Below are 23,348 nucleotides of genomic sequence, written 5' to 3'. Positions count from 1 at the left end.
AGTATGGGCTAACAGCCTGCCTGAGGGCCATGAACTGCCGAAAACCATGTACGGTACGAAGGAAATCATGAAGGCGCTCTCGATGGACTATGAGAAAATACATGTTTGTCCAAAGAATTGCCTTTTGTTTAGGCATGAGTATGCGGATGACAAGTACTGTAGGAAGTGCGGTTCCTCTCGGTATATTGAGGTGGTCGATAAGCATGATCAGAAGCAGCAGCTAAAAATCCCTGTGAAGGTTCTTCGGTATCTTGATTTTATAAAAAGACTGCAGCGCCTTTTCATCACCGAGGAGTCTGCCAAAATGATGAAGTGGCACAAGGAAGGGAAAAGGTACAATCCAAAAAAAATTGTACATCCATCAGGAGGTGAAGCATGGAAGTCATTCGATATAGAGTACCCGGAGGAAGCAACCGAGGCTGGGAATGTCAGAATTGCTATAACAGGTGATGGGTTCAATCCATATGGTATGTCGTCTAATCCATACAGCTGTTGGCCCGTATTTGTTATTCCGCTGAATCTCCCTCCAGGCGCCATAATGCAACGCAAGACCATGTTCCTGTCGCTTATAATTCCGGGGCCTGAATATCCGGGGAAGAATTTGAGTGTGTTTATGCAGCCGTTGGTGGATGATTTGCACCATTCTTGGTACTTCCCGAGGTTGACATACGACCGACATCTGCAGAAAAATTTCTTGATGAAAGTTTGGCTACAATATTGCATGCATGACTTTCCCGGTTATGCCTTGTTCTGCGGATGGTGTACAAGTGGAAAGATGCCTTGCCCAGTGTGCATGCAGGCCTTGATTTTCATTTGGCTGAAGAAGGGTGGCAAGTATGTTGCATTTGACCTGCATCGACAGTTCCTCCCTCCAGACCATCCTGATAGGGAAGACAAGAAGAACTTCACAAAAGGCAAAGTTGTCCATGAAGTAAACGAGATTCCAATGTTTTCTGGTGCGGATGTGCTTGCTTAGCTGAAAGCTCTTAAGCCTGCAGGTGAAGGGAAAGGCAAAGGCAAAGGCAAAGGCAAAGCCACAGGCGAAGACGAGGGCGAGGGCAAAGGAAAAGGGAAAGGTAAAGGGAAATTTTTTGAAGGATATGGTGAGACGCACAACTGGACTCACATTACCCCCTTCACGCAGCTTCCCTATTTTAAGGACCTCAAACTTCCATACAACATAGACGTGATGCACACCGAAAAGAATGTCGCAGAGTCCCTTTTTCGCACGATCCTCAACATTCCTGATAAGACAAAGGATAATGTTAATGCTAGAGTTGATCAACAGAATATTTGTGATAGACCACGTCTACACATGCAGCCTCCCACAGGCAGTCGAAAATCTTGGTTCAAGCCAGATGCTGACTTCGTACTTAAAAAGGATCATAAGATGGAGGTATTCAAGTGGCTGAAACACGTCGTGAAGTTCACTGATGGTTATGCGTCGAATATAAGTAAGGGGGTCAATCTTTCAACGGGCAGAGTGACCGGGCTCAAGAGTCATGACTATCATGTATGGATTGAGCGGATTATGCCGGTGATGGTTCGGGGCTATGTTCCCGAGCGTGTCTGGCGTGTGCTTGCGGAGTTAAGCCATTTCTTCCGCACGCTTTGTGCTAAAGAAGTATGTCCTGAGAAGATAAAAGAAATGCATAAGAAGGCGCCAGAGTTGATATGCAAGCTAGAGAAGATCTTCCCACCAGGCTTCTTTACTCCGATGACACATCTCATTTTGCACCTCCCGAACGAGGTATTGTTGGGGGGCCCTGTGCAGAATCGTTGGCAGTATGGCCCTGAGAGACAGAACAAGCATCTGAGACAGAAATGTGGAAACAAAGCTAAGATTGAAGCTTCCATAGCTGAGGCAGTTATCCTAGAGGAGGTGGCAGACCTCAGGACAACCTACTATCCGGACCATGTTCCCACGTTGCACAATAAGGTGTCCCGATACAATACAGAAGAACCCAAGTATAAACCCAAGTTGCCTCTATTCATCGGGCAAGGTGGTAGGGCTGGATGCTCGAAACCTTATCTCATGCCACGAGATGAGTGGGAGGATGTCATGTTCTATATCTTGCACAACATCAAGGAAGTTGAGGATGAGTGGATGAGGTAATACCTTAGCACCATTCTTTGAGTCAATTCGTTATGTTCACTTTGCCTAGTTCTTATACCGCTTTTCTTATTGTAGTCGATTCGTTGAAGAAGAATGGACAGGAATGCTGCCTCCTACTAAAGCGGAGGCACTTGCTCTTCTCCGAAAGGGTGCTGATGGAAGGAAAAATTTCGTTGCGTGGTTCATGGAGAAAGTAAATTTTCACACTTTCAATTAAACTCATGCACCCTATAATTTCAATTAAACTCATGCACCCTATAATTTCAATTAAACTCATGCACCCTATAATTTCAATTAAACTTGTAGGGAAATGATCCGACCGGATCAATGGATGAAGAATTGAGATGGGTTTCTATGGGTTTTGATCCCGTCATCATGACATGCGAAAAGTATGATGTGAATGGGTATCGCTTCCATGCAGAGGAGCACCAGAACAGTCGGCCTGATCCCAAAACCATAAATACCGGAGTCTTCACTGAAGGAGATAATAAAGTAGATTACTACGGAAGGGTAGGAAAAATATACGAGCTTACATTCAAACGTGGCCGCGAACACCTAAGTCTCATTGTGTTCAAATGCCGATGGTTCGACCCCAAAAAGGGTCTGAGACATACGCCTTCTGTTGGTTTAGTTGAAGTTAAACCATCAACCGTCTATGCCGGAGCTGATCTCTTTATCGCTGCTACCCAGGCCACACAAGTATATTATCTGCCTTACCCATGCCAGAAAGAGTACCTAAAGGGTTGGGAAGTTGTGTTCAAGGTGTCGCCGCATGGTAAGCTACCGGACCCGAACGATGATGATTACTACAACATAAACCCCATGACATACGAGGGAGTGTTCTGTCAAGAGGAACATGATGACGTGGTCCGAAGCAACGAGGATGATGACTTGGGTTATGTTGACCTGGACCCAAACGACGACGACGCACGGATTGATGGTGAGGCAGTTGTGAATCAAAGAGACATAATTATGCTTGAAAAGTTAAATGAAGACGCTGACGATGAGGAAGAGCCTCCACCTCCGTCAGACAACGAAGAAGATATGCGTGATAGTGATGATGAGACCGGTCCACAAATAGATTACAATAGTGATGATTCATATGGGTTCTAGAAAATGTAAGTTCTTTTAATGATCATTACAATAGTATGCGGCCAGACAGGGACCCGCAGCAGCGGGTTTTGGCCATGAGCTGGGCCCACTACGAGGCTTGCAGCAACGTGGAGTACGGGACGACCGCTAAGGTCGTGATCACCAAATTTTGGGTAAGTTCTCTTCTGAATCACTTGTCTTCAGTTTCGTTCATAGTTTATCATTGAAACACTCAACTCATGCCTTGTTTACTTCTGGTTTTTGCATGATTGCAGCAACTCTATAGAGTTCTTGACGAGCACAAGGCCAGAGCCGACGTGGTCTTGCTTGCGGCTGCGAAGAAGAAAGCTCGTCAGTTGCAGTACGAGGTGCGCTGGGTTGCCGTCTCGCAGTACTACCACTACTACCTGCAACAAAAGATGCCCAAAACTCAAGCGCAGAAGCTACGACTTACCTTGAGCAAGGAGCAGTTCATGATGGTAACTATTACTAACTTTTCATTGTTTCAAGCAGTCAACTATATGTTTCGTGCTCACATGTCATGCTTCCAAAATTTGCATAGGTTGTTCCTCGTTGGTGCTACGGAAGGCATGACGGATGGGCGAGTTTGGTGGATAGGTGGCTCGGCGCCGATGCAGAGTTTGCTGCCAAGAGCATCAAGGCCCGGGCTAACCGTGTAGACGACGGGACACACGGCCAAGGAAACAGGAACCACTGGGGCTTCAAGGCCATGAAGGTATATCTATGTGCATGATGCATTTTTGTTCTTCTTTACGTCATGTTCTTATGTATGGCTGACTTCTATTTGACGTTGTAGGAGGACAAGTTGAAGAGGCCGCTCTCAGACATGGAGTCGTGGAAGCTGGCCCGCGAGCGGAGTCATCGCAAGGAGGGCGAGAGCCAGTACTACGGCAAGACCGAGGAGCACCTGGGGTCTTACATTCATCACTATCAGGAGTTGCATCCGGATGTTCCTGTTGCTGAGGTCGCCCAGTCTCAGATCGACGACACAGCGGTGGTGGCCATCCAGGGGAAGAAGAATGGCCGGTATCCGTGTTTCGATGGCTTGATCACTCCTTCGATCTCGTACACACGGCCTCGGGCTAGCAACCCGAGCCAGTTAGAGAGTACGGGGCGTTCATAGACTCCCTTAGCCCGCCAGCATGCTGTAAGTACTTCCTCTTTATCTTTTTCTATCTTGCATTCTCAGTTTATTTTCAGCATTGCTCACTTAGAAACAACCTAAATTATGTAGGCATATAAGGAGTTTGTCGAGCATAGGAATCTCGAGGTGCGGGAGTACTTGAAACGAGTGAAGGCAAACGATGATTACAACCGTCAGATGATGACGGTTAGTTTTGCCCTCTTAAAACCAACCTAAAATTTTGCACTTTCATTCCTTCTGATCTTCTAGTTTGCTTGTTTAACTAACATTCAGGCTATGTTGGCGTCTTGGACTAACCGCACGGATCCACCACAAATGGGACCCCCACCACCACCTGCGGGAGAACCCCCACACGTGCCCACGTTCGATGAATGGGTGGCACTAGGCAGTGATGGTCCGGTTAGTACATTTGCCTAACTACTAGCAAACTAGTTCTCGTTCATGAAACACTATCATATCATATTTACCGTTAGAATCTTTTCTGAAACATGCAGGGGACCGGTGGCTCGACTCCTGCTCCGTCGACCCCAGTCACTCCGATCTGGCAGAGTGGTGGTGGTCGCGATGGCGGTTTTGGCGGAGGTGGTGGTGGTGGTTTTGGCGGAGGTGGTGGTGGTGGTTTTGGCGGAGGTGGTGGTTTTGGCGGGGGTGCTCTTGCTTGATGATTCCGTGCATGTGGCCATCGCGCCATGCCTTTCATATTCCTACTTTTATCATGTTTCATGTCTTGCACTACTTTTATGTTCATGAACTTCCATCGGTGATGATCTTTAGATGATGTGATGAACTTGAGTATGTTTAGATGATGATGGTGAACTTGAGTATGTTTAGATGAACTTGAGTATGTTCACATGATGAATTGTCATATTTCTGCATAATTTCATATTGTTCTGTTTTGAAATGCTGTCAAATGAATTGGAAAAGAGAAAACAGGGAAAAGAAAAAAAAATAAAAAAACTATGCCTACGGCAAAGCCGTCGGCATATATACGCCCAGGAGTTACCAGGAGCTGCCACGTGGCAGAGATATGCCTACGGCAAAGCCGTCGACATAGATTTCCATCTATGCCGACGGCTTTGCCGTAGGCATAGCCCTGCCGCCATGAGAAGCCGGGGGACGACACGTGGCGCAGGTATGCTGACGGCTAGGCCGTCGGCATAGATGGAAATCTATGCCGACGGCCTAGCCGTCAGCATACCTGCGCCACGTGTCGTCCCCTGAATCGCCAGCGCTGTTGACGGCGCCATCCGTTGCCGTCAGACAGAAAACAACGCCGACGGCTAAACTATGCCGACGGCTCTCCCACGGCCGTCGGTATATGCTCCTATGCCGACGGCTATACTACGCCAACGGTCTGACACATCTACGCTGACGTGATCTACGCCGACGGGGATATGCCGACGGCAGCCGTAGGCATAGCCCGCGAGTCCGGTGGTGATGGTTAGGATAAGCCTAAAAGAGCTAGATTTACATGCCTGAGACATCGTAGATTTTCTATTCAAGCATATAGTCAGGATAATCCGAAATAAGTAGGACCCTGAACCATCGCTTATCCTAGAATAACAAAGTGCAACTTACTCTTAACCAGATTAGATCAAGGACCAACAACAAATAATAAAATATCAAAGGTATGAGAGAGAAGAAATCTTTACATAAGACAACTATAAACACTGGAGCATAAATAAGCAACACCTTTAAATACAAATAAGAAGGGTTCAGGGTTCAATGCATAGTGGGCTCAGATTCGCCTTTCCTCGATCATATAATCTACCCCCATCATCTCTTTCACCATATTAATCTGTTTATACAGTGGAGCTGCCCTGGTTATCATTCAACAAGAATGACCATCCAAGGACAGAACAATAAGTATCAAAGGATCAAAAAGGATTCTAGAGACAAGGAGGAGGATCCAACTTGATACCCATAGGTGCCTCGATTGCTCAAAGGCACACTTATTTCAGCCACGGCTAATCATCATCGCCCTAGCAAGAATGGCTTCCGACCAATGGGGCACATGATTCAAACGTGGTGGCACGAGATATCTCACCGTAGGAGTAACTATTTGTGGCTACAGGAGCTCGGGCTCGATCTTACGGCCGAGATCAATCCGGAGCGAGATCCGGCAGCCAGAATCGCATCAGGAAACCGATCCGACGGCCGAAAGTGTCTGAGCTCTGAGGAGCCAGGTGAGGTATTTCGTTTCTTCTTTCTCGATGGATCACCAGATCAATATGTTCTTACGACGGTGAAACTGCCCTGGTTATCACTCATCAGAAATGACCATCCAAGGACAGAGCCACTAAAATAAGAACGTGATCAAAATGGCTCAAAGAAATGAGGGGGATCCAAATTAATACCCACAAGTGCCACAATTGCTCGAGAGCATGCCTATACCAGCCATAACTGATCATCGTAGCCCTGGCCATGTCCCATGCAGTAGCCGAAGCAGAGCAGGAGGAAGATGGAGCTCACCGAGGGAGGTTGTAGCCGAGGCAGTACTCAGTGGGCGCCGGGGTTGCGCCTGAACGCCATCCAGCTGGCGAGGAACCGCTTCCTACACCGCACATCCACGCCGCTGCATTGGAGTTGCGCCTTGCATCGTCCCACCGATGAGCACGAGGATGAGGTGATGCATAGCACATCCAGGAGCACCACCAGGAGCTTCCTGATGGCTGGCTAGCACAAGGGAGGGCCGGCGCGATCCCGCATCAACGACGTGAATTTGCATAAATCCATCCTTGCCCTTACCATGTTTTCTGCAAAACACACACAAAATCCAAGCATGTTAATAGAGCACAACCAGAATGTTCTATCTCATCTGAAGATTAAAAGGAACAACAATAAAGGACATATGAAACCAGTGGCTCAAATTTACACACATGATCAAGAAAATGGCAGAGTGGGCAGCATATATATGCAGCAATCCATCTCCATGCTCTTATCATGTTTTCTACAATCCAGAGTGACGCCTACCATCAGTTATATAAAGCACATGCCCAAAGAAACTAAGCCGAGCAGTTCATTGACTGAATAGGTAGCAAAGACACGTACATCCAAAATCCATCAAATAAAACAATCCGAAGGAGCTAATAATTAACATAGTAAATGAACCTAAATATGACAGCCCGAAACAAGCAGGCCAAGCGGACAAAAATTAAGCAGCCTAACTCAAATGGACCAGATTAAACTGAAACTTACATGCCTCAATATCACGATACAGGACGAGCAGGACAAACCAACAAATCAGCAGGCTATTGGTATAAAGCCAAAAAAGATAATAAACAAAACAAAGAAAAGAACAAAAGCACCTAGAATCCGTATGCATATGAACAAAAAAACCTAAAGCCTAGCAGGATCCAGACAAGGAACCGGTCTCCATGATCTGCCTGAATCAATGAATTGAGCCGAACCAGGATTAAGAAACCATGTAAAAAAGTTGAGTGCAGCAATTAACTACATAAATAGTGGCATGTGCTAGGCTAATCGGTGGTGACTTTTGTTTTAGTAGCAGACACATATGAATCTAGGAGGAGGGAGAGCAACGAGCTTACCAGGGGCAATGTGGTCAAGCAGCAAGGCTAGGTCGAGTGTGGTCGAGCAGCAAGGCTAGGTCGAGTGTGGTCGAGCAGCAAGGCTAGGTCGAGTAGCAGAGAACAGCATCCCGTTCCTCCTGTACAATCCAGTGGCCCTTTTCTTCTTGCACATCTACAAGACAAGAGTAGACCAAGTGTGAGCACTGGGGATTAGAGAGAGAAACTGGGAGAAGACAGACCTTCTCGAGCACACCAAAGAGTTGCGTCCCGGGCAAGCAGAAGCACGGGGAGGACAGGATGTACATGTCGTCGACACAAACAGGTAGAAGCCATCGATGAAGAAGAGGGAGCCACAGCAGCGTCCGCAGCAGGCCGCCGCCGTCGCTCCCGATGGCTCAGCCACCCTTCATGGCCACGAGGGGCTGGCACAAGGAAGGCTCGGTCGCGATCCGTTGGGGTGGGGGGGGGGAGGAGCCGCGAACGAGCGGTAGCGACGGGGGGAGCGCCACATCAAGCGCCAGCGGCTGGCGCTCCTCGGCTGCGCGCACCACCTGGCATCCGACTTGGCCGAGCCCCTTGAGCACCCTGCACAAGAAAACATATAGGATTAATCAACATATAGTATGTGGTAAAAAATAGAATGGAGCTAAACAAAAGATGACTGAAAAAATGTGCTTCCATGCTTGGAAACCCAGAAAATAAATGAACACATCACATCGAACACATTTAGCGTCGCGCAAATGGCGCCCCCTCGTCTATGCCACATCATCACAGCGGCGCAGCCAATGACGAGAGAGGCGCACTTTAGAGCATGTATAATAAGGCTTACTCATCAGGCTATAGCATTTGCCAGCTCATCCACATCCTACGTGGCAGAGAGAGAAAGCAGGAAAGAGAATGGAGCGGGCTCTCCTGCAGTCGCCCGGCTATAGCAAGCAGTACGAGCAGAGCAGCCGGCTTGCAGCTCACACCGCTGGCGCTAGGCCGACGCTAGGAGATTCCACCCAATCGTGTTTATACCCAGCTTAAAGAACTAATAATTCAAAGCTTTAATGAAGCCCACTTAACAGCCGATGTATAGCTAGCCTATTATATGGCTCGGCTTTAAGCTGGCTCTTTGATGATATGGCACAGGCTTACAGCCGGCTGTCGACGCTGTTATTATCCTTGCTCTTATATCGAGCGAACGAAGAAAGAAACAAAACATAATTTCCTCGAGCGTCGGATTGGGCGAGCGACTCCTCCCTGCTAGTGTTACCACCGCCGCCGCTGCCCTCCCCCACGCTCGTGCCCTCCGTCTTCCCCCCGAGCTCCATCTCCTCCGCCCTCGGCCTGCGCTCCGTCCCTTCCTCCTTGTTGGCCCATGAGCGTGAACCGCCGGAAACAGCAACAGAGGGAGAAGTCGAGAGGGCATCAGGCAAGGTGAGTTCCCAATCCTCACATTCTCTGTCTCTCTGTATTGCTTGACGCGCGAGACCGCCCCCTCCTCTGCTGCCGCCGTTGGGCCGTATGGCTCCCGAGCTGCGCAAGCAATGGAAGAGCTTCCTCATCACTCGCCGCCGCGGCCGACGCAGACACACCCTTCGGAGCCGCTGCCGGCCGTGCCTGTGCCTGCGCAAGCCAAGGCTTCCACCGGCCAGACCGTAATTCCAGCATTGACGAAGGTGATATGGTTCCCCCTCCAGCCGGGCAAGGGCAGCTTAGGCACCAAGCACCTGGTCATGCCCAACCATTTCATCGCCCAACTGCTGGACAAGGACATCCACCTCTACGATGTGTGTTTCTTGTTCTTCTATTATCCCCATGATTAATCAGCAACACTCTCTTGTCCTAAAGAAAATCATGTGTGCATGCGTGTGCGTGTGTCTCCTAATCTTCCATTCAGATTCATTGTGCAATGTGGGTATATTAGTTTTGCAATGTTCTCTGTGGGTAAATGTTCCTATTTATCTGTGTATGCTCTTGTGAAGATTCCTGTAAACTGGAACATTGTAATCCTGGGGCATGGTTTTGGCAACTTCAATAGTAGGTGAAAACCGTCAACACTTTGCCCAAGTTGAAATTAAGGTGGAAATCTGACGTTATGCTTGCATTGTGTTGCTGCACGATAATTATATTAGAACAAGTAGATGTTCCTGCTTTGCTGCACTTACTTTCCTAAACAAATGAAGCACCATCCGCTGGAACAGTTTTTATTCTCCTTTCAGTATTTTGTACTACCCCCGTTCCATAATTCTTGTCGTTGTTTTGAACTAAAACGACAGCAAGGATTACGGATCGGAGGGGGTACCTATGAATTGGTCCTTTTGCAAATCTCTTCTCAATAGTTTTCATGTGAAACTGAATGCAGAGGCTGGTACTTCAGCAGATCGTCCAAAGACCTTTTCTAAGAAGGTTTGCATGCATCATTTTCTTCCCAATTACAATATCAGTAAGATCAGTTTAACTAGACTATCTCATATATGCGTGTTTTGGCTCTACGCTTGTATTTGTAAACCAAACAAAAGCAAGAGGTATCTAACAGAAGGAAAGAGTCAATTGAGGAGGAAAGCGATGAAGAGGTTGAGAAGACCGAAGTTATTCTCTTCCTGAAAAACTTACATTGAACTCTATCTAGATCCTTCAGTCCTTCAACGTATACATTATTTATTTTACGTGACAATCTGCTTCTGTTTTTACTTTATCAGAAACAGAAAGGCACTGCGTAGGTGTCATCGAGATTGGCAATACAAACCTGGTGAAACCAAAGAGTATGAAAGCCAAGGATATTGATGTAAGTCTGATTTTTAATGTGTTTCTGGCTCATCTTCAAAATATAATGTACTGCCGTCCATGATTGTGGATAGGCTGGCCACATTACAAGTTCACTTTTTTAGAAAGAAGATTTACTGTTCCAATATACGAATTTTCTACTGCATGTACTTGACTCCTTCAAATTGTTATTGTACATACTCCTGTCATAACCTGTGTTATAGTTAGGGCCTTGTTTTGGTTACATTTTTAAGCATTATTCAGTTCATATCTACTCGCTGACTCGTTTTGCACCTGCACAGGTTGATAGGACAACTGATCTCTCCAGGCATGAAAGTTGTGTGCATGCATTTCCTGGGCATGCTTCTTTATGTACCATTGATTCTGTAAAACATATTTATCTCCTTTCTATGCGAGTTATAAGTGCACTTGAAATGTTGCTGACACAATTGGTACAAGTTCTGGAATGAAAAAGGAAATTTCGGTGAGCTCGAAGTCACATTGCGCGCGTCCTCAGCCGAGCAGTGATCAACAAGCCGGTGAACCTGCATAGGGCGTCTTATCTCGGCGGGGGGCTGCCGGTGTACGATGGCAGGAAGAGCATGTACACGGCAGACCCGTTGCATTTCACTGCCAAAGAGTTTCATATCACTCTGCTTGACGATGATGATGGCTCTGACTCCCAGAGGTCAACTATTTCACAATCAATATTTTATCCCCGGCTGGTTTGTATGTGTTCAGTGTTCTTAATGTATTTTTCTTTTCCTTTTGATTCATGCGGTAGAGGAAATTTAAGGTGGTGATTAAGTTTGGGATGTTTGTGGCCGGGAAGCACGCAGAAGCACCTCAGGAGGCGTTGCAAGTTCTTGACATTTGGCTTTGGGAGCTGTCCTTTGCAAGGTAGCAATGACGTGCCATCATTAGTTATGTTATATTAACTCAACAGAGGATATGTAAGAGGTGATGCAGGAAGATAATATTTCTAATTGGTTTATCTGACAGATGTGCGCCACTTGGACGGTCGTTCTTTTCGCCTGACCTGAACAGGAGGCAACCCCTCGGTGACGGATTAGAGGGCTGGCGTGGGTTTTGTCCGTGTGCGCTCTTTCCCAGGTGTGTCCTCTCTCTCTTGATCTGATATGAAACTGAGAGTGGAGGGTCGAGGGGTTGCTATTATCAGATTGAGCAGGTAGGGAGAGAGCCTTGCTGAGGATTGTGCACTGTACAGAACTTTTGAATTTGTTCCCTCTGCTGTGGATACTGCTCTGCAAACAGCTGCTAATGTTTCCTTTTCATCTGAATTGCAAAATGGTTTGCTTGCCGCTGCCTTTTTATGGTACTGCCCTGCCATCTTTTTGCTATTGCTATAATAAAATCGGGGCAGTACGAGACAAGATCGATTATGAAGGTTGTGTTATTGCAGCACACCTTCTGGATGGGAGGGACATCCAAGTTCTATGCTTGTATTTCATCTCTTTTTTGATAAGCTGCAAGTAATTGCTATCATCATAAACATTAAGCAAGTCAAAATATACTCATGGATCCTCTTTTAGGTTTTGTTCCCTTGCCAATAAGGTTTTGAGAAGACAGAAAAGGAACAGTATGCGTGCTAAACAGTCTTTCCTTTTCCAGTTATTGATCACTCACAAGCATGTGTGTATGTATGAGGGCATGTGCGACATCTCAGTCTGTTATTTTCCGTCTCTGAACCACACATAAAGAATTTGGATATTTAACTTTTTTGTTACGTTGTTGCCTATATATTTTGCTTTGATAAGATGTTCTTTGCATGTTGATCAGGTAAGGAACACAAGGACCGTAAATCGTACTGGGCAGCCAACAGGTTACAAGCTCATACCTGGTTCAAATTGTCTGCCATTCTGCCTGCCAGAGGCAAAGTTCCAGAGACGAGCTGGATTTTTAAAGCATAATCTTTGGGTTACATCATACAAAAGTGATGAGATATTCCGTGGAGGAGATCGACTTTCCAATCAGAAATCCATGAGGCTCTAGCTACATGGGTCAAGATCTCTGGTACGTTTGTCGCCACCTGCCAGCTGGTATTGATTTGCAGGTTCATTTTGGTTTGAAACACTTATCTGCAGTCTTATGTCGTCGAACATTTCGCCTATTAGTCCAATTTGAAGTACCAGTACAAATGGTACATTAACTTTTAGACACTTATATATTCATTTTCTGCGTTCTATGAAGTCTGACCGCTACTTGATGCATCGATTGGGTCAAAATGATTCTAATGCATTTTCATCTTAATTACAGATCATTTTAGATGGATAGATAGCAACAGGTCAATAATTACACTCTGAATAAACGGTAGACCTCATCTCTCCCTTCCTTAAACCGCGTCTTGATTTTCTGAATTGTTTGTAGTTTTGACTTCCACTTGTCCATGAAGGATGCTTAAATGGTCTAATGGCCTGATCTTGATAATGACCTACAGGTGTTTATGGGGCATGCATTCGTATTATGAATTGGAAGAACATCAATCAGCAAGTATTTATGGCGGATGTCTCCTAGATGAGATAATTTTCCGCAAACTATGTTTGATCCAATTGCTCTAGGTAGCAACATCGTGGAATCGTAGTGTTATTTTTTATGCCCTACATTCTACCGCTGATACACTTGGATTTGCATATTTTGAGTCATGCTTCTACTAATTTGACTTATGATGTCACTGGTTTAGGACGAATGCTCGGAGCTCATCTTCTATCCCAAGGTGTGTCTTGTCTTCCTCTCGGTTGTAGTTACTTCTACATTATTATACGATTTAAGGCACACATGATATATTGAACTTCATGAAGTAATTAGAATGATTATTTATTTACCGTTGTTCTCTGGCTTCTACATTATTATACGATTTAAGGCACACATTGTATATTGAACGTCATGAATTAATTAAAATGATTATTTCTTTACCATTGTTCTCGGAGCTCATTATTTTAGTCCTTTTCTATTAGATTTTTGACTAATCTGGTTGCTCTGGTGCTCCAGTTTCTTATTTGCAGGTGATGATCTTTCTGCAACTTGCTACCTGGGTTTACAGGTTGCTGATTCTTCTATCCCTTGATCTTCTTTTGTGCATGTGTGTCGGCTATGCTTACATCTATGTTGGACGCGATTATTCTTTTTCCAGTGAGCTAGCTGCTGCAGTCCCGTTCGTTTCTTTCGAGGACATAGATGACAGAAATGCTGGCATGGGATCAGATCCTTACCTTTTTCCCATCTCTGTCCGCGTGTATCCATACAATTGTTTGTATGTCATTTGCCCACTTAAATGTGTATATATGCTTCTTTCCAACAATGGTCGTTTGGATGCATATCCCATATTGCCATTTTTTGTGAAGTCTGTAGTACAACCACTGGTTGTTCCTTGTAATATCCAAATGGTATAAGAGATTTTGTTAGTGCACCATTAGCATATTATTTTCTTTCTATCCAATAAGAGGTTGTTGTTATGTTATTGTCATTTATTGCCTTGCATTGGATGGTTATGTAGTAACATGCTTCTCTGATAAAACTTAGATCTTGTACAGCAGTGATGTAAATATCATTTCTTCTGTTTAAAATTTAGATGATTCACCAAGGTGACAAAGCCACACACCCAATTCATTTGGAAGTATCTTCAGAAGATCAGTTCTGCCATATTGCCCTTGCTGCTCGAAACAGAATTTGAAGAGCTCTTCTTTGGATCATCTTCCTTGTATTGGTTAGTTTATAGTTGCTGCTACGTTTAGCCATTGTTTCCTTGAGAACTTGTTCAGAGTGTAGATAAGATAATTATGTAGCTTTAGAAGGATATATGGCATTCAATAAAACACCAAAAACTTTTGAAATCTATATATTTTATTGCCTGTGCACCTATTCCATCTGCAAAATAACTTCTGTGGGATCATCCCTGATGGGAATTTTATAAAGCTTCTGTTCTTTTCATTCCCATGCTCTCTTATACGGAGTCGGATCTATTAGACCGTAATATTACCATGTACTAATATTTTCTTTGTATGTTGGATTCACATCTTCTATATGAACTCGCTAAGATTATTTATTTTTCTTTGGTCTTTCATCCTACCGTAGATATCAATCTGTTGCATATGCATTTAACATTACGCAGAGAAATTTTTGTCAATTAGTGACATATTCCTTGTTAGTTTGCTACATTCTTTGACTATTTGTTAAGCAACACACTAATTTTAGAAGAACTATTTGATCTTCCCATGTTTATTTGGTGGCGTTTGTGTGTTTGATGTTATGATCTATGTACTGACAAGTTGTTTGTACCATGGTCTTTGACCCTGTTTCCGAGACAGGTATCTAGACTACTTTGACACATAATTGAGATAATTACATCTCAATGACTGAAACTATTTTTGCACTATACTTAGATGTTACTTGGTTTTTGTTCTAGAGCACTTTGCATAATGTCTGAACTATTGGGAGATTTGTTTTAAAGAGTTTAGATTAGGATGAAGAGGTGTTCTTCCATGGCGGCCAAAGGAGGAGGCGCTTCTCCGGCCAGATCCATGGCCACCTGCCCTTGACGCCCACCCTCCTCGAGGGATCGATCGAGTGATGGTCACCAGTTGCCATCGACATCCAACCTCCTTGACAGATTGATTGGGCAGACATCATTGAGTTGCACGACTTCCCCGTCTTCCTCTTGACGAGAAGATGTCATGTAACCTCTAAGAATACATTCTTTGAGTGAGTTGCTTTTGTAAATATCCATCTTAAAATTTTAGATACTTGCACGTACCAATACTAACTATGCATGTACTTTGAGTGATGAAATAACACGCCTTCATACAAACAAGAAAGTGGAAGAGGCGTTTCCCAACCTGACACCGCCCCAACTTCCCTCAGGCGGCGCCACCAGGTGGCGCCCCGACCACTAGTTTTACTTATAGATATGGATGGTAAGCTTGAGTCGACCTGCCCACATTCTACTTTCACATCATTGATCTGTTCTAAATCTCAGCGGGGGTTGGACTAAAATCACAAGATTAATGCAGTGGTAGAAGTATCCACAAAACTAACATTTTAAACATAATTAATAAGGATCTCAAGGGACGGCTAGCAGCCGCAAGATCCCCAGCAAAAAGACCATCTCTAAGCAAGACATAATCTCACCAACCTATATGCGAATATTGGTTTGATATGAACCGGGACAAAAATCAAGAGCCAAAACAGAGAGAAGTCAAGTGCATACAGAACTATGTTGAACACCATCAAACTTGATCATAATATATGTCTGCCCGATGTCCAGAAAAAATAAAATTGTCGAAAATTTTCATATGCATAAACTGGGAGCACAATATTTCAATTAACAATATTTATATAAGCATATATATTGTGCTCAGTAACCATAGGATATGTAGCATACCTATCTTCTAAAATTAAAATGTCCATATTCTGTTGTGAAATCAAGTGTGCTTAACAGGAGATTGCAGGAGGGGCAGGGGCAATTCGGATTTGGAATTAATCTCAGCAACCTGTGGAAGGTGGGGATATAACCCAGTGATTCATCCCTCTGCTATAGCAACAGTCGATAAAACAGCAGCTTCCCGCTACTTCCAGGACTCGGAATAGCTAATCAGTAGAAACCCCAATCCCAGCGTAAGCGTCTCTCATCCCTCGATCTCTCACAACATGCTGCTTCCCAATCTCTCTCTGTCTCTCACCACAACAACACCACACAACTGCCCACCTCCCGCTCGTTCCCATCACCAGATTTTCTTAAGCACTTATAATTGCGCAGGGGACGGAAGGAGAGGAGAGGAGGGAATACCTCGGCCAGGTCCTCGTCGGGAGTAGTGGTCGAAGAAGCTGTGGGAGGCCGAAGCGCCGGATCAACGACCAGCAGTCCGCCGGCCATGACGGTCCTCGTCTGTCGGTGCTCCTCGCCTCCCCCGGTGGATCAGGAGCAGCTCCGAGGGGCGACCTTGACGGGGGCGGAGATGACCGGCGCAACGAGCAGGCGGTCGCCGGAGGCGAGGTCCACCTCCACCACTGAAACCCTAGCGGGGGAAATCGAAGGGGCGACCACAGGAGGCGAGGAAAAGTAGATCGGCGCGGTGAAGGTGGTAGAGCTCATCGAGGAGCAGTCGTGCGTGTGTTGGGCGGAGCCGGAGCTCACCGGAGCGGCCGGAATCGGCCGGCGACCGAGGTGGTGACGGCGGATCGAGCGAGTGGGCAGGAGGGGGAGGAAGAGGCGAGGGGCTGCGCGAGTGCGGGAGAGAGAGGCGGCTAGGTCATCTCCACGGGAGCGGCTGCATTTTATACGCATAAGCGTGAAATGATGAAAATGTCCCCGGCGGGGCAGGCTATTTCCGCGCGGTGGCACGGTCCTCGTGAAACTGTTCATTCCAGCCGTAACTTATTTTTATCCTACGGACGAGGTCACTCCAGGGCTCAATCCGACGGCTCAGATTCCATCAAGCGCGCAGATCCAACGGCTAGGAACACCAAGCGGCTAAGGAGGCTGGAGGTGAACCAGTATTCTTATTACTCGATGTGCAAATGTGTAACCATATACCCCATAAGTTTCGGCTGTATGTACCTATGATCAAATATAAATGGCAAGGTATGTATGTACCTATGAGGCTATGATGAGATTTTTCGGTTTGGATGTGGTGCACTGCATTTTCTTTGGATCATACTTTTCTTTGTGAGGGCAACAAACAAAGTCTCCGACGGCATTGTGGCAGGTCCCATCACAAATGTTTTTATCAAGGCACTCGTCAACATCTGCAAGAGAAGGACCCGTTGGTAAGTTGGGAATTGAAAGAAAAACATTCAAACAAACACAATATTCCCAAGCAACACTAGCTAGAAATGTTATGCATCTTCGATAGCTGCCCTATTTTTGGCACGAAAACACACTACTAGAAAATACCTTATAGATAGATGCTTAGCAGTAGCGATAGGTATATGGGCCGTGCTACTACTAATTAGTAGTAGTGCAGGGTATAGACCCCACACTACTACTAAGTTGATAGTAATAGCACGAGCTATAAACCCCACGCTGCTACTAAGTGGTCTCGACCGTGCCCCCCTCCCCCTTCGGGTGGTATAGACCCCATGCTGCTACTAAGTAGTCTCCACCGTGCCCCTCGGGACAGGCCATAGTAATAGAGTGGGATATAAACCCGACGCTACTACTATCGGCTAACCAACACATGTGTACACATAGTGCGCGAAGGCCCAAGCCCAAACCCACACTCCCTCGATTCGCCTTCTCTCTCCCACCCGCGATGCCCTTCCTCACCCACTGCCACTACCGGTCTCGCACCTCGGCGTCTCCCCCAAATTCGTCGACCTCCTCTCCCACCGCAACCCCCTTCCTTCCTCCTTCTTCCTCCTCCTTCTCCGCTGCTAGAAGGAGAGAGAGATCCAGCGGAGCGTCGTCCATGGCGATTGCTAGATCCGCCATGGACGCAACCACTTGCCCTTCCTCGTCAGGACAATGCCTCATGAGGACATGAGGTCCCAGGCGTCATCTAGGGTTTCGGGTGTCGGCTCCAACTCCGTCGGCTACCAGCGAGTTGCTCCTCCTACTCCTCTCTCTCTCTCTCTCTCTCTCTCTCTCCCTCCCTCCCCCTCCTCTAATCGTTTTCTCTTCTTTTGAAGAAGCAGCAAAGGATAGGTGTGGGGACAAGTTGGGTGGGGAAGCACTATCACCATGGACGACTTTTCATCTCCTCTAGGACCAGCATTAGCCGTGGATGGAGAGGACGATGATGCCCAATAGCAGCAACATCCATGGATGGATTTTTTTATTCCTAGTTAGTTAGTAGTAGCGCGGGGTAACTGACCCGCGCTACAGATAACTAGTAGTAACATGGGTGACACCCGCGTTGCAACTAGTTGACGTAGTAGTAGCGTGGGGTGGCTACTAGTCCATTACCCCAAACTGCTATTAGGCTTTTTCCTAATACTAACAGGGTGTTGTAATTGGGCACGAAAACAACTTTTTTTGGCACAACAAGACGCCGTCTCCAACATCTGACCTAAAATGGGGCAATCAAACTAAACTTACTATAAAATTGTCGAAACTGAACATCATATCATATTTCTGAATTTAACTGTCGAAACTGAGCATGCAAAAGCATGTATAAGCCCACTTCCTTTGTTCTACTACCTAGTGTCCGACCCGCAGCGTCTATATATGCAAAAAATTCAGAAAACGCACACACTTGCTCCATTCTACGACCAGGTTCACGGGCCGACAAAACAATGCATGCAAATGTAAAACCAAAAAATGTTAGTCTACAGGCTATGTTCAAGTAGTAGATTAGTTCTGCGCATGGCCCGGATCCAACGGACACCATGTCGCCTACCCTCCGGGTTTGAAAATCTACACTTCTTTGGAGACATGTCTTTGAATCTATCGGCATCTCGAATAGTCGTGAGATGGTTGTTGTTAAATTTTTCACATAGATTTTGTCTATGACATGGCATGTAATAAGTGAAGAGTGAAAGTAAGGTTGTATCATTGTATGCATATAAACCAACAACCATTGCACAAGCTCTAAGATGAAATAAAGAAGCTACTTTCTCGGTAATTTAATGTAAGACAATTTTGCAGTTTAAGCCTTTAAGGTAGTATAATATGTCACATTTATATGATATTAATGTATGATACTTTTAAATTTTAACTACGAGCAATCTAAGTTATGAGAATCGACTAGAGACGTTCTTAGTTGGCACTCATTGATGTATTCAGTTTGCAAGGCAACTTCAACATTTGTTTAGACAAATCACAATTGTTGTAATAGAAGACAAGATTTCAGCATTAGTTTTTGCGGGTATTTTGTGGCTCGTGTCAGAACTCAGGAATCGGGACGTATACCTTGGCATCCACCATCGAGGTAGGGGTTACCGCCGTATCCCTTCCAGCAGTTGCACCGGTACCCAGGGCCTTTGGTGGCGTCTAAGAGCATCTCCAGCAGTTGCCCCCCCCCAGGAGGCCTGAAAATCGTCGCCTGGGGGCGAGCCGGCGCAAAAATCGGCGCTGGGGACAATTGGGTTCCCAGTCGCCGCCCCCCAGGTCGTCCCCAAGCACCGATATCGGCCCATCTGTTTTGCAAAGCGCCTGCTTTTCGGCCCAGTTTCAGCGACAAAACGGCCCGATATCGGCGCAAATTGGCCATTGTTCGCCGTTGTTGGGTAAATAATTCAATACAAATTAAGCTCAACAAATGAAAACTCTTATTTCATCACACATCGAGCTAGGCGTTGCCCTTGAGTCTCCATAGGTACTCCACCAGATCGTGCTGCAGTTGTTGATGCACCTGTGAGTCTCGGATCTCCTGGCGCATATTGAGGAAGATAGTCCAGGTTGCTGGTAGCTGGTAATCAACTTGCGCAAGAGGACCCTGCCTGTAATATGGTACAATGTCAAACACTGGCTCTTCCTGCTCGCTCTCAATGATCATGTTGTGCAAGATGACACAACAAGTCATGATCTCCCACATGTGATCTTTCGACCAGGTCTGAGCAGGGTACCGGACAACAACAAATCAAGATTGGAGCACACCAAATGCCCGCTCGGCATCCTTCCTGCAAGCCTTCTGAAGCTTCGCAAAGTGTGAGTTCTTGCCTCCTGGCGTAGGGTTTGAGATAGTCTTCACAAATGTAGACCATCTCGGATAGATGTCATCAGCTAGGTAGTACCCTTTGTTGTAGTGCCGCCCATTGACCTCGAAGTTCACCGGAGAAGAATGACCTTCAACAAGCTTGGCAAAGACAGGGGAGCACTGTAGGACGTTGATGTCATTGTGAGTTCCTAGCATCCCAAAGAAAGAGTGCCAAATCCAGAGGTTCTGTGTGGCCACCGCCTCAAGTACCACACTGCAACCGCCTTTGGCACCTTTATACATCCCCTGCCAAGCAAATGGATAGTTCTTCCATTTTTAATGCATGCAGTCGATGCTTTCAAACATCCCAGGAAATCCTCTTGCCGCACTCTGTGCTAGGATCCGAGCAGTATCTTCAGCATTGGGTGATCGCAAGTATTACGGTCCAAACACTGCCACCATTGCCCTGCAGAACTTGTAGAAACACTCAATGGTCGTGGACTCGGCCATGTGCCCATAGTCATCGAGTGAATCACCAGAAGCTCCATATGCAAGCATCCTCATAGCTGTCGTGCAATTCTGGATTGAGGCGAATCCAAGTGCGTCGGTGCAATCCTTCTTCACTTCAAGTAGCTGTCGAACTCCCGGGTGGAATTCACAATCTCGAGGAAAAGCTTTCGGCTCATCCGATAACGACGCCGAAATGTTTTCTCCCCGTGCAATGGAGCATCGGTGAAGTAGTCGGTGTAGAGCATGCAGTAGCCTTCCAGACGATGTCGGTTCTTTGCTTTCAGCCGCCCCGGCGCCGAGCCACCTTGCCACGGCTTTTCATTGCTCGCGAGCAGGCCGGCGAGGGCGACGAGGACCATGAGATGCTCCTCCTCCTAGACATCAGCTTCGGCTTCCTCCTCCAGCAACGCCGCAAGCGCCTCCTCGTCTTCCGAGTCCATCGTTGGGCCGGGCAGACAAATCGCCGAACACCTGGCGGGCGTCGTAGGCGCACAGCCGCCGGTATGCCGCCCTACGTGGCCGGGGCACTGAACAACTCACCTGGAAGGTGGTGAAGAGGTTGCCGCAGCGAAAACTTCTCTCCTTTCCGACGGGGAATGGCCTATCTAGCGGTGCTGGGCGGTGGCCGGGGGGGGGGGGGGCGGCAGGAGTGGTGACCGAGCGCGCTGGGGTGGGGAGGCGAATCTGAATGATTTCCTTGACTTTTCGCCAGACAGTGTGGCCCAGGCGTGTTTTTCCCTTCCGCCGGAGCCCCCGAGCACCCCCTAGCGCGTTGGGTTCGGCCTGGAATCGCCGGGCTAAAAAATGGGCCGAGCCGGCGGATTTTGGCGTCTTGGGGGCACGGCTGGGTTTTTTTTCGGCGCCGGCGTCCAAAAAGTCATCCTGGGGTCTGTTGGGGGCGCGGCTGGAGATACTCTAAGCACTCACTGTGCGTGCTCCGGCAGGCGAAGTCGGTGGCGTTGCGCCTGCCAGCGCTGCAGTTCCCAACATTGCGGACGGCCCAGTCGAGCACGAGGGGCATAGTGAAGTCGTCGGTGCAGTTGAGGAAGAAACGGTCGCTGTAGCTGAACCAGTCCGCCTCAACGAGGAAAACGTAGTGGCACGACGTGGCGTTGCTGATGAAGGCGGAGTTGTCTTCCTGCTGCGGCGGGAAGTTGCGCAGGTGGGGCTCGAAGAAGCTGATCCCGGGAGGTATCGCGCTCTGGCAGCACCCGACAGCGGTGCACGGGCCCGGCAGGGCGTATTGAGACGGCCGGCACACGGACATGCAACCGCTGACATATAGTAGCCGGCGCCGTCGATGAAGTAGCCGAGGTTGGGGCAGCCAAGCGCGACGAGGCGGTTCTTGGCGTCGGAGAAGAGGTAAGGGCTGGCGCCGAGGGACATGTACGTGTCTTTCCGGTCAAGGAGCCCGCCAGTAGAGTTGTAGCACTCCCTCGTCGCGTTGAGGTAGGCGCTGGCCTCATCGGATGCGAGGGAGACAGCACCGAGGCGGTGGTTGTAACCGAACATGGTGAGGCGCGACTGGGAGCTGCCGGGGCCAGAGATGTTGCACTCGAGCTGGAAGCCCTCGTCGCGGTAGCAGCCGGCGCCGATGCCGAAGGGGTAGGGGATGGTGATGTTGCCGCACCTGTCCCGGCAGGCCGGCAGCGCCACGCGCTGAGCTGTCGCCGCCGCCGCCCCCAGCAAATGCGGCACGATCAGGAGAAGCAGTATAGTGCTCGCCATCCATGAAATGCTCTTCTCTGGCTGGTTGCTCTTGCTCTGCTCCGATGTGCATACGGGGCGAGTTCCGTGAATGGTGCAAGGAGAGGAGGCGAGAGTAGAGGCTCGAGTGCTTGACTTGGCTGGTCTTCGGTTGTCAAGTGGGCCCATTAATGCTAAACCGGCTGACCGGCCGCGCGTCGCGCCGGTCGCGTGCGCAGCACCCACGACGCACATGCTGGTGGGCCCCGACCGCCTCTTGTCTCTGTCCCAGCAGCATCCACTCGTTTCTCATTCTTTTTTCAGTTTGTATAATTCACATCTTTTTTCTCGTCGTCTTTCGCTGCAATTGCTATTAACAGCTCGTCCGAGCTCCCGCCCCTTCCCTTTTCTATTTTTTCAGACATTCCCTGATAGGCCTTGCTGGATCGTCTTGAGCCGGTGTGCTTGTCACGGAGACGCAGAACACGCTTCGGCACCGCGGACGCCGGTGGATCGGTCCTCGTCCTCAGTTCCGGCCCAGTCTTTGTGTCGCGCCGGCCGACCCCAAGATTGCAGGGGGTTAGAGTGTACGTATAGTATACCTATGTATAATCTGCTATCTGCGTATGTGGCACGCCCTTTGGTCAGTGCACGCGCGTGAGTAGTGGGGCACGATGTTAGCCCACAATCGGCCCTGGTAGTGACACACGATCACTCTGTGAACTGTATATATCCTCGGCCGCAGAGCTAACTAAAGTCTGTTGAATCCTATAGCTTCTTCTCCCTCCGTCACGCTAGGCGGTTGCTGAAGCCGTAGATGGTGAGGCGCGGAGGGGAGCCGCCCGAATCGGAGTGGTCGCACTCGAGCTGGGAGCCCCCGAGGTCGCGGTAGCAGCCTACGC

General features: G+C 47.6%; 1 protein-coding gene and 1 long non-coding RNA gene across 3 annotated transcripts in view; both read right to left on the bottom strand.

Annotated features, from left to right (window-relative positions):
* Window positions 1-22,488, bottom strand: part of LOC123139461 (wall-associated receptor kinase-like 8) — a 67,889-nt gene extending 45,401 nt beyond the window's left edge. Inside the window, exon 1 of the mRNA XM_044559262.1 lies at window positions 22,096-22,488. Coding sequence (XP_044415197.1) covers window positions 22,096-22,488 — 393 coding nt within the window. The remainder of the gene's footprint in view (window positions 1-22,095) is intronic.
* Window positions 6,005-16,914, bottom strand: LOC123139463 (uncharacterized). Of its 2 annotated transcripts, none has more exons than XR_006469583.1 (4): window positions 16,461-16,914; window positions 8,146-8,491; window positions 7,925-8,078; window positions 6,005-7,129 (listed from the first exon to the last, which is right to left on the bottom strand). It is a non-coding gene; the product is annotated as an uncharacterized lncRNA (long non-coding RNA). The 2 variants fall into 2 exon arrangements; XR_006469584.1 differs by lacking the exon at window positions 6,005-7,129 and adding an exon at window positions 7,146-7,759.
* Window positions 22,489-23,348: the final 860 nt, after the last annotated feature.

The sequence above is a fragment of the Triticum aestivum genome, chromosome 6B (genome assembly GCF_018294505.1).
Source record: "Triticum aestivum cultivar Chinese Spring chromosome 6B, IWGSC CS RefSeq v2.1, whole genome shotgun sequence".
Taxonomy (NCBI): domain Eukaryota; kingdom Viridiplantae; phylum Streptophyta; class Magnoliopsida; order Poales; family Poaceae; genus Triticum; species Triticum aestivum.
Note: the sequence above shows the minus strand (reverse complement) of the source record. Positions and strands in the feature narration are given on the sequence as shown.